Source organism: Lampris incognitus, chromosome 3, assembly GCF_029633865.1.
Source record: "Lampris incognitus isolate fLamInc1 chromosome 3, fLamInc1.hap2, whole genome shotgun sequence".
NCBI lineage: Eukaryota > Metazoa > Chordata > Actinopteri > Lampriformes > Lampridae > Lampris > Lampris incognitus.
In genome coordinates, this window is record NC_079213.1 from 116552358 (window position 1) to 116563923 (window position 11566).

Sequence of the window (11566 nt, forward strand, 5' to 3'; positions counted from 1 at the left end):
AGGTATGGCTTCTGCTAATCTGCTGAACCCAAGTATGAGCTGGCAGGGATCGAGCAGCTAACTCTGCAGGACTGGTTAACACCTAATCTGCACATGAAAACAGACCCCTACTCGCACTGGCATTTTACATGCACTAGTGGGGACAGCATCATATGATGACATCCAATGACACATGAATGAAACACACCTCCTGCAAAACTAAAGCTGTATGATCAGCAAAATTTAGCAGCATTTAGCTGGTACTGGTATCAGCTTTTAATACATTACAAATAATTCTACTAACGCTTTACATCAATCTTTGAGCTAATGTCAGCAGTGTCTCCAAGTCACACATATTTCGCTACTACCCCCATGTTACAATTATTCCCCACCAGAACATGTCTCAAACTGACATTTACCCATATCGTCCTCCCTTCTTTAACGATGTGTCATCTGTCACTAACAACAACCCGATCAAATGCAGGGAGCATTGTAGCTCCCCAGAGAGAAGCTCTTACCTTCAGCAGGACAAAGAACTCGAAGATCCGCCTGAAAGATGGTGGGAACAACCTGGCGTACGTCACTGCCATCTTGAAGAAGAGGGCGTGAAAAAGTCGGTCTCGGACATTGATGAGTGGGTTCTGGTTGATGTTGGGGTTCCGTATCCTGTTCGTCCCGACATTATTGTTGAGGGGAACGTTGTTGTTCCCGTTGCCCTGATTTTCTGACATTTTATCTCTAGGCTTTATCTGTGGTCAGGAGTGCTACCTTGTTATCGCAGCTAATTTGGGTCCGTAGTGAATAGGGGCACTACAAGTTCCAGGTAAGGATGTCCCGGACGGAAAGCATTGGTTTACCAAACTGCAGGTTTGCTAAAAGCAAAGATAAAGCTGTCAGCTTGAACGGAGGTTGGTGAAGGTAGTAAATGACCCCATAAACTGGAGTGCAGGCGTCCTCCGGGATGAGGCGATGCCGTCTGTAAACCGAGGCCTGACACGGTGGAGTTGTAGTCCACAAATCAACTACAGATTTGATCTGTGCAACACATCTCGGTGGAGGTCTGGCGTGTTGAACAGCCGACTCTGCTCCTCTGCTCCTCACCCAACCTGTCTCTAGTTAATACACCTAGTTAACCTTTGTAAACCTAACCTGTATCAATAGTCAACAGTTAATAACATGACATTTATACCCCGCCTGATGGGAGACGCACACTACCTAGGTTGTGTGCAGCTGCCTTGCGCCATGGTAAACGGTTTACTACATACTAATTAGTACAAGTTAGTTAGTTTGAGACTAACGATTCTCAATGAGCACACACGTCGATCTTCAACTGTTAGCTGTTTAGCTAGCAACGTACGAGGAAGAAGCTGACTTTAACCAGACTCAGCCTCCAGGGGCATAACCGTTTTATCTCAGGCTCGTCACTCATGCAAACAGGTTGGCGTGGTTAATTCTTTGGTCCGCTGTTATTCATTTGTCTCGGCCAGCTACACACGAACCTGCCTAGCTAGCTAGAAGCTAACTGCTGATGTCCATAAAAACAACGGCGCGACAGGAGAGGACCTCCCGGGGAATGTCTGTAAGGGCCTTCTAATATGACGCTAAATTAAACTATAAAAGCTCTGGAATGAAGAGGACTGTTTTGATAATGTTAGGGAAACTATAATACATGCATTCAAACAAAAAAGCATTTTATCGGATACTGGACAACTTCAGAAAAAACAACAACTCATACAGGCACCTAATGAAACAGCCATGTGCTTTTTGGGGTCCTCGTTCTGCTCAATGAATAGCGGAAGCGGGGCGATGTGTTTGATGTCCGGAAAGCTTCGCTTCTTCGTCTCTCTGCGGAGCTGTGCGCGGACATCTCTACAGCTAACCGCCTAGTTAGTCGCTGAGTAAGGACGTTTACTTTGTTATGTTCTACGGCCCGACGTGTGTTTTGATAAGTTGCCGCTATGGAAAGTTTAGAGGCTAGCGGCCTTAGCTGCAGTGGTCAGACTGCTGTCGCTGGACGTTTCTTTGAAATATTCAGACTTCACTTTGGTTCGTTTGAGCTGCACATTTGATTGTTAGCTTACCACCAGCTTTATGTGAGAAAGAGGTTCATTTCAACGTCTCGCTAACTAACTAACTAGCTAGTTGGTCAAGTTAGAGGTTGTATAACAATGACAAAATCCTGCATGTATAGAGTTAAACCTTTAAGGGTAGATTCGTGTTTTTCGAAATATTACCAAACGATTAAGTATTTTTTCTTATAGGTAGCTCACATTATTTAGCTTGTATTGATGTAGATTTTAGTACATCAGCAATTTTGATGTTGAAATACAATGTAAACTATAAAGTATAATGTTCTATTCTATAGCTGAATATACATTAGAACACTCCTGGAATAAGATAATCATAGTCATCTAAATGAAACGTCTGTTTTAACAAAAGAGCGTTTAGGGGCCAGGGCACCACTGTCTTGTCAGAACATTTTCCTGCGTCTGGCTGAAAGATGGAGGTTGCCTATGTGTGTGAGTGGGAAAAAAGGCCCAAGAGTAACCACTGTCCATCCATCCCACTGGTGTGTGCCTGGTCCTGCAGAAACCTGGTGGCCTTTACCACCGACTTAAAAAATGACGAGGACGACAAAGGTATGACTCTGCAAGTCTGTTGAATAGCTTCTCTAACCTAAATTCAGGTCACAGCTTGATATTACCAGATTAATTTAAAGTGATATAGGAAAATGGATGTGTCGCGTAACATGGAGATATCGTTACTGATTTGGAAGCTTTTCTCTTTTAAACATTCAGATTGGTGTCCCAGCTGTGTGCTTTAGAATTGAGAGGATGGCTTCTGCTGTTCTGGTCTTATATTAAGGCTGTGCCAGTTATTCTGATAGTGATTTCTTTTTATTTCAGATGTCAGCCACATGATCCACATCATTGACACCGAACATCCATGGGATGTGTACTCCATAAACTCAGGGCATGCTGAGGTCATTTCCTGTCTGGAATGGGACCAAGCAGGTGGGACTTGCATGTCCCATGTCATGTCTGTTGCACCTGACTCTTTTCTGGCAATGGCCAAATCTCTCTGTATAAAACAATCTTTGTGACTTCACTATATAGAGATGCATGTGTGCATTAATTAATTTCTGTTGTGGGTACAGGGGATGTTGTGATGACTGGCTTGCTAGCTTGGTGCATATGTAGGATCGAAATGTCTCTCCGCAGTTAAGTGACAGTGTCTCCGACACCGTTATTTGCATATGACATCATGGACGATGCATTCAGCACTACACAAATATGTAGGCTATATATGAGTATATATATTAGTACTGTGGAGAGGCTTTTCAATCTATTTCTTTCATGGACATAACAGGGGAGTGAACTCATCAACTATCACCTGTCGGTCTTTGAATTCCTTGAAAAGGTCGGGATGTTTGTCCGACAGATGTTTGACGTGTTGCCTCCTTTTGCGAGACACACTTTAAAACAGCGCTTGCACAGAGGCGCTGCTGTGTTTATGGGCTCACCTTTTTCGTCCACTTTAAAGCTGAAATTTCTCCATATTCCAATTCGGGCCCCCTCTTTGTCAACAAGTTCAGGTGTTGCTGAAGCTGCTGCCATCTCTTCAAGTCTAGTCTCTACTGCAGTACTTTTTCAGTACCGGTTTACCGTGCAGCACTAGTATGCACACCCCTAAACTAATATTTTGTTGAAGCACCTTTTGATTTTATTACAGCACTCAGCTTGGCACATCTTGACATGACAAGATTTTCCCAATCTTCCTTGCAAAAACGTTCTAGGTCCATCAAATTGTGAGGGCATCTCTTGTGCACAGCCCTCCTCAGGTCACCCTACAGATTGTCATTTGGATTCAGGTCTGGGCCATTCCAAATCTTCTTTTGGTGAAGCCATTCCTTGGGTGATTTGGATGTACGCTTTGGATCGTTGTCATGCTGAAAGGGGAAATTACTCTTCATCTTCAGCTTTCTAGCAGATGCCTGAAGGTTTTGCACCAACATTGGGAACTATTCATGATTTCCTTCACCGTGACTAAAGCCCCAGTTCTGTCTGAAGAAAAGCAGCCCCAAAGCATGACGCTGTCACCACCATGCTTCACCATGAGTATGGTGTTTTTTTGGTGATGTGCTGTGTTGTTTTTGCACCAAACATACCTTTTAGAATTATAGCCAAAAAGTTCCACCTCAGCTTCATCAGACCATAGCACATGGTTTTTGGAGACTATGTCTTTTTGCTAAATTTAGCCAGGCTTGGATGTTTTTGTTAGTGGGAAAAGGCTTCTGTCTTGCCTCCCTACCCCATAGCCCAGACATATGGAGATTGTTGTCACATGTAGGGAACAACCAGTACTTCTCAGAAATTCCTGCAGCTTCTTTAATGTTGCCATAGGCCTCTTGACAGCCTCCCTGACCAGCTTTCTCTGTGTCTTCTCAGCAATATTGGAGAGAAGCCCTGTTGTTGGTAATGTCACTATTGTGTCATAATTTCTCCACTTGTTGATGATTGTCTTCGCTGTGTTCCATGGTATATTTAATGACTTGGACATTCTTTTGTACCCCTCTCCTGATCGATACCTTTAACAATGAGGTCTCATTCATGCTTTGTAAGCTCTTTGTGGACCATGGTTTTTGCAGTTAGATGCAAACAAGAAAATGTCAGAAAAATCCTACAGGAAGAGCTGAACTTTATTTGGGGTTAATCACAGTCACTTTAATTGATGGCAGGTGTATACTAACTACTATTTAAACATGAGTTTGAATGTGATTGGTTAATTCTGAACACAACCACATCCCCCGATTATAAAAGGGTGTGCACATTTATGCAACCAGGTGATTGTTAGTTTTGTGTTTTTCTTTTCTCCCCTAAAATGTTTGATTGTTTTTCACTTGAATTTTATAGGTTGCAATTTCACATTAAGGTTGGAAAAAGATTTAACATGATTTATCTTGGTTTAATTTTTTTAGAAAACAACATGCCATTTTAATGAATTGATGTTTAATGACCGTGATTCCTAAGAGTTATATTTACCTTTGTGTGTTTGTTAGTCGATTATTTTTGTTGTAATTTATAATACTGTGTATGTGCACATACATGCTTGTTTGTGTGTGTGTTCCAGGCTCCAGGTTGCTCTCTGCGGATGGAGATGGACAGATTAAGTGCTGGGCAATGGCAGACCACCTGGTGAACAGCTGGGAGAGCAATCTAGGCAGCTCAGTGGAGGGAGACCCCATCGTAGCGCTGTCCTGGCTGCACAATGGAGTCAAGCTGGCTCTGCATGTGGAGATGGTAAACGCTTTTGCTGCTATTATATCCTTTAGCGCGAGAAGAGAAACTCTATTCGTCATACAGCTACACGCTAGAACACACATGCACGCATGCAGGGAGTGGTGGCTGAAGAAACGTTCCTTCTGCATTTTCCCATCCTGCTGTCCTTCCTCCAGGGGCAGAAAGGAGCAGCGGGTAACCCTTTTCTTCAGCGCCTGGGGACCAATTCCAGGTGGACTTCCATGCCGTGGTCAGAGACATGACAGTAGAGCGTTCTACATGTTTTTATTGGGGTTCTTCTTGATGTTGGAGGAAACCCATGTGAGCATGGGGAGAATGTGCAAACTCCACACAGAAAGGCCCCTAGTCAAGAGATAACCCACCTAAGCACAGGAAGAACATGCAGAGTACACACAAACAGCCACTGCACACCAACAGGGCTGGGGAGAACATGCAACTCCCACAGTGCCAACCCGGCCCCAGACGGGAATCAAACCCAGGACCTTCTTGCTGTAAGGCAACAGTGCAAGCACTGTGCCACCAAGCCACGCTGGGCTGGTACTTATCAAGATCAGAATTCAGCACTAAAACCTTTACTAATCTGGTACTAAATCTATAACTTAAAGCAGTGGGTCTCAACCTTTTCAAGTCGTGACCCTGCAGAATAATCAGGTTGGTGTTCGCGACCCCACCCCCAATAGCACCGAGACATTTAACTCAAAACACCCGGATGCAAACACATTGATCGCTCATAAACTGTCTTCCAGAGACTGTGCAGGGATTACAGTAATATGACACATGAAAGCTACCAAACTCAAACAAGAAGACCATTACTTTGTCCACAGACGGAACAAGAACCTTAACAAAGTGTATCCAAAAAAATATCAATGAGGACTCAGGACTCCAGAAGTAGCTTTTCTTTAGCTTTACTTGTCTTTTATTTTTTAAACCCTTTTTCTCTTCAATTGTATCTGGCCAATTACCCCACTCTTCCGAGCCATTCCAGTCACTGCCCCACCCCCTCTGCTGATCTGGAGAGGGCTGCAGACTACCATGTCTCCTCCAATACATGTGGAGCCAGCTGCTTCTTTTCACCTGACAATGAGGAGTTTCGCCAGGGCGACGTAGCGCATTGGAGGATCAAGCTATTCCCTCCAGTTCCCCCTCCCCCCGAACAGGCGCCTCGACCGACCAGAGGAGGCGCTAGTGCAGCGACCAGGACACATACCCCAATCTGGCTTCCCACGCGCAGACACGGCCAGTTGTGTCTGTAGGGACGCCTGACCAAGCCGGGGTAATACGGGGATTTGAACCGGAGATGCCCATGTTGGTAGGTAACGGAATAGACGGCTACGCTACCCGGACACCCCGCTTTACTTGTCTTTGGCAGCTTCAACAAACAAAATGAGAGAGAACAGACACACCTATCTTTTTCTTCTTTATATAGACTACCTGGACAGGTAAAACACCTGGAGCCTAGAGCTCCCTCTGGGGAAGTAATACTAAAGTCTCAAGTCTCAGGATAGTACCCCCCCACACTTCTCTGGTCGGCAGTCAACACTTAACTGAAAGAGCTAATAAAAGAGAATGCAATACACAAAATTTGCAAAGTTTTTTGCATATGAACACGGATTCTAAAAAAATAATGTTCTTGTGCTCCTGGATCTCAGTGCCGCCTTTGACACCGTTGATCATGATATTTTGCTATAGAGAGATTACAAAAAATGGGTTGGCCTCTCTGGCCCAGTCCTCAACTGGTTTAGAACATGCTTACAGGACAGCCAGTTCTTGGTGTCTATTGGAGACTTTTTCTCGGACAAAGTGGGTATAATGTGTGGGGTACCCCAAGGTTCGATTCTTGGACCTTTGGTGTGCAATCTGTATATGCTCCCACTCATACATGTAATACGGAAGTGCAAAGTGAATTACCATAATTATGCAGATGATTTACAACTGTACTTATCCCTATCTCCTGATGACCTAGATCCCATACATTCCCTAACTCAGTGTATTGATGATATTAATCCTTGGATGTCAGAGAACTTCTTACAATTGAATAAAGACAAAACAGAAATACTTATTTTTGGTGCAAAAACTCAGAGACGGAGAATTGCAGGTCATCTCAGCTCTCTGTCTCTGGAGTGCAAAAGTGAAGCTAGAAATCTTGGTGTAATCATGAGACAGTGATCTGAATTTTAAGAGCCACATCAATCATCTCACAAACTCAGCCTTCTACCATCTTAAAGACATTTCAAAACTAAGAGGCTTTCTATCAAATCCAAACTGTGAGAAATTAATCCATGCCTTTAAAACAAGTAGACTAGACTACTATAATGCACTATTCACCAGCCTCCCAACATCAGTTGTGTGCCAACTACAGTTAATTCAAAAGGCGGCAGCACGTGTTCTCACCTGAACTAAAAAAGTATGAACACATTACACCTGTTCTTAGATCTCTGCGTTGGCTCCCCTTCAAAACTAGAATCGATTTTAAAATTCTGTTAAATTGAATAATTTAAATTATTAAATTAAATTTAAGGCAAATTACCAACTATAAGGCCAAACACTTGGCCTGTAATGATGACCCCAAGCTTCCTGATTAACTTAATGAATTCTACTGTTTTTTTGATAAAACGTCAATCTGCCAACAGAGTCTGCCTACAGTGGAAGCCCCCCTGAGTCCACCTTTTGTGATTGGAGAGCATTAAGTAAGGCGTCTGCTGCGCAATCAGAACAGCAGGAAAGTTAAAGGCCCTGGACCCTATTTCAGATAGCGGGTTTTGTGAAAACTCGGTTAGTTGACTCAGAGTTGAAGGAAACTGGGTTTTTCGTTTCAGAAAGTCAGATCAGCTTAATTCTGAGTCAGTTACTATGGCAACATATTTTGTGAAGCTAACCTGCTCGCTGGCAGGTTTTCTTCAACTAACTCTTGAGTTTCTCCTCCTAACTGAAGCCTGCAGACATAGCGTGTCCTTTTTTTGAAGAGCGAGTTGATATTGAAGCGTAATTGATAATCTTCCATTCTTTTCTAAAGTACTAGAGAGAGTTGTGCATCAACAATTTTTGACCCGTGTAAAAGAAAACTTCTATATGAACCTTTTCTATTAGCTTTCAGGGCTTGTCATTTCCCTGAAACTGCTCTGACCAGAGTGGTGAATGATGTTCTACTTGCTATGGACTCCACCTCTGTGCTTCTACTGCTGGACCTCAGTGCAGCCTCTGACAGACACAGTTGATCACTGTATACTATTCGACAGAATAAATTGTAATTTTGGTGTCTTTGGCTTTGCTCTCACTTGGCTTAAGTCCTACTTGTCTGGAAGAACACTGTGTCTGCCATAATAATTCATCGAAATTCTCTAATCAAATCAAATCAATTTTATTTGTATAGCCCAATATCACAAATTATAAATTTGCCTCAGTGGGCTTAACAGCAACACAACATCCTGTCCTTAGACCCTCTCATCGGATAAGGAACAACTCCCTAAAAAAAACCTTTAACAGGGAGAAAAAATAGGAAGAAACCTCAGGGAGAGCAACAGAGGAGGATCTCTCTCCCAAGACGGACAACGTGCAATAGATGTTGTGTTCACGCAATTTACATAATACAACATTGAAAGAGGATAACAGAATTATAGTGGACATAAAATTTATGAAGAACATGATGCACAGGATGCCAAGCAGTGTCCACATGCCAACGGAGCAGTCCAGGACCCAAGTCACGCGACCAGCATCATCATGTAATAAAAAAAAAACTTATGTGAGGAGAGGAAGGGCAGGCAGCATCCAAATGGCAGCCACCATCACCACGGAGACCTGGGAGGAGAACCGACTGCACATGCACGCAAGAGAGACTCACATGACACCATTCACACACAGAAAAAGAGAAAGGAGAAGACATCATTCAGAGAGAGAGAAAAGACATGTTAGAGAAGAGAACAGTTTGCAATAGTCATTAGCCATAATCAATTAAGTCATCAATTCGTCATAATCTATACTCTGTAATCTATACTCGATAATCTCGTTGGCAGAACAGTGGTTGGTAAATTCATTGAGACAGAAAACCAACCCTCCATCCAGTACAGTTTGTGAAGCACCCAACTTAAAGGCAACTAATTGTAAACTAAGGCAAAAAGATGAGTTTTAAGTTTGGATTTAAAGACTCAACAGACTCTGATTGTCTGATGGCAGCAGGCAGGTTATTCCACAACAATGGAGCCCGATAGGAAAAGGCCCTGCCACCAGCTGACTTCTTTTTAACTTGGGGTACACACAGGAGCCCTGTATTTTGAGAACGAAGTGCTCGAGATGGCATGTAAGGTTTAAGGAGATCAGATAGGTAAGATGGGGCAAGCCCATTTAGGATTTTATAAGTCAGCAGAAGCACCTTGTATTCTGATCTAACGTGGATAGGGAGCCAATGAAGGGAGGCAAGAATTGGTGTAATATGGTCAAATTTCCTAGTTTTAGTTAGGATTCTAGCAGCAGCATTCTGAACCATCTGAAGACTTTTAGTACTAGAATGTCGCAGACCTGAGAACAGAATATTACAGAAATCAAGTCTGGATGAAACAAATGCATGTATTAGAATCTCTGCGTCAGCCATGGAGAGAAAAGACTGAATTTTAGCTATGTTACGTAAGTGAAAAAAGGCAGTCTTGGTGATTTCTTTAATGTGCTTATCAAAGGAAAGGCTGGGATCAAACGTAACTCCCAAGATTTTTGGCTGCCACACTTTGTGAAACCACAGAGTTGTCGATTGTTATCGTTACTTGATCAAATTGGTGTCTGTGTCTAGCAGGGCCAATGACCAGCATCTCGGTTTTATCTGAATTTAAAAGCAGAAAGTTAAGTGACATCCAGTTTTTCACAGTAGCCAAGCAGGCCTCTAAGTTAGGGATTTGAGTATGATCATCAGCCCTTATAGGCACATACAGCTGAGTATCATCAGCGTAGCAATGGAAATTAATTCCATAACTGCGTATAATTTGGCCAAGAGGTGTAATGTAAAGAGAGGAAAGTAGAGGGCCAAGTACTGAGCCCTGAGGCAAACCATATTTAATGTCAGAAAATTTTGATATATTATTATAGCAGACACAACGTGTTCTTCCAGATAAGTAGGACTTAAGCCAAGAGAGCTAAGCCAGAGACACCAAAATTACAATTTAATCTATCTAAAAGTATACAGTGATCAATGGTGTCAAAGGATGCACTGAGGTCCGGTAGTAGAAGCACAGAGGTGTAATCAGAGTCGATCGCCAGTAGAAGATCATTTACCACTCTGGTCAGAGCAGTTTCAGTGGAGTGACAGGGCCTGAAAGCTGACTGAAAAGGTTCATATAGATCGTTTTCTTTTATATGGGTCAAAAGTTGTTGATACACAACTCTCTCTAGTACTTTAGAGAAGAATGGAAGATTAGAGACTGGCCAATAGTTATTAAGACCCTGGATCAAGGTGCGGTTTTTTAAGTAGAGGTTTAACCACAGCTGTCTTAAAACTGCTGGGAACAATGCCAGTAGTAAGAGATAAATTAACAATGTCTAGCATTGTAGGCCCAAGAAAAGGCCAGAGATCTTTAAAAAGTTTTGCTGGTAAGGGATCAAGTAGGCAAGCAGTTGGTTTAGAAGCTGACACGAACTTAGTCAGAGTGTCAGAGAGATAGTCTCAAAAGCTGTAATAACTGGAACTGTCAGTGACTCATTGTGTAGATATGAATGTAGTAAGACAGGATCTGCAGGAGTAGATGGAGTTAAAGAACTAATTTTGTTTTAGATCTCATCAACCTTATTGCAGAAATAATCTAGAAATTCATGGGCTGTGAATGGTGAGCAGCTAATAGACGACTGCTTTTTAGTAAGTTTAGATACAGTGTCAAAGAGAAATCTGGGGTTATGTTTATATTTATTAAGTGAGAGAGATACGATGTTTTTGCAGTAGATAAAGCATGCTTGTATTTCAATAAACACTTGTGCCACAATAGGTAAAAAGCTTCCAATTTTGATTTTCGCCATTTACATTCCAGTCTCCTGCAGGTCCGCTTAAGAGCACGTGTCTCGTCATTAAACCAGGGTGTAGGCCTCTTTAGTTGCCCTAGCTCTGGTAGTGAGAGGTGCAACTGAATCGAGGAGACTGGAGAGGGCCACATTTAAGTCACTAGTGAAATTTTCAACAGAGTCATTTACCACAGTGAAAGGAGCCAAGACTTCAGGCAGCTGCTGGCCAAATGCAGCTACAGTGGAGGGACCGATATGGCGAGAGGCAATTACATCTGTGCTGACATTAACTGGACAGGCCAATAATGCTTCAA

At 42.7% G+C, this 11566-nt stretch overlaps 2 protein-coding genes across 2 annotated transcripts in view; one reads left to right on the plus strand and one right to left on the minus strand.

Annotated features, from left to right (window-relative positions):
• Window positions 1-1467, minus strand: part of tmem259 (transmembrane protein 259) — a 35896-nt gene extending 34429 nt beyond the window's left edge. The window contains exon 1 of the mRNA XM_056277108.1: window positions 498-1467. Within this exon, the coding sequence (XP_056133083.1) occupies window positions 498-710 (213 nt within the window). The 5' untranslated portion in view covers window positions 711-1467. The remainder of the gene's footprint in view (window positions 1-497) is intronic.
• Window positions 1468-1783: 316 nt separating this feature from the next.
• The window catches only part of med16 (mediator complex subunit 16), a 38045-nt gene continuing 28262 nt past the window's right edge, over window positions 1784-11566 (plus strand). The window contains exons 1-4 of the mRNA XM_056277280.1: window positions 1784-1877; window positions 2419-2618; window positions 2886-2993; window positions 5110-5279. Of these exons, the coding sequence (XP_056133255.1) occupies window positions 2480-2618; window positions 2886-2993; window positions 5110-5279 (417 nt within the window). The 5' untranslated portion in view covers window positions 1784-1877; window positions 2419-2479. The remainder of the gene's footprint in view (window positions 1878-2418; window positions 2619-2885; window positions 2994-5109; window positions 5280-11566) is intronic.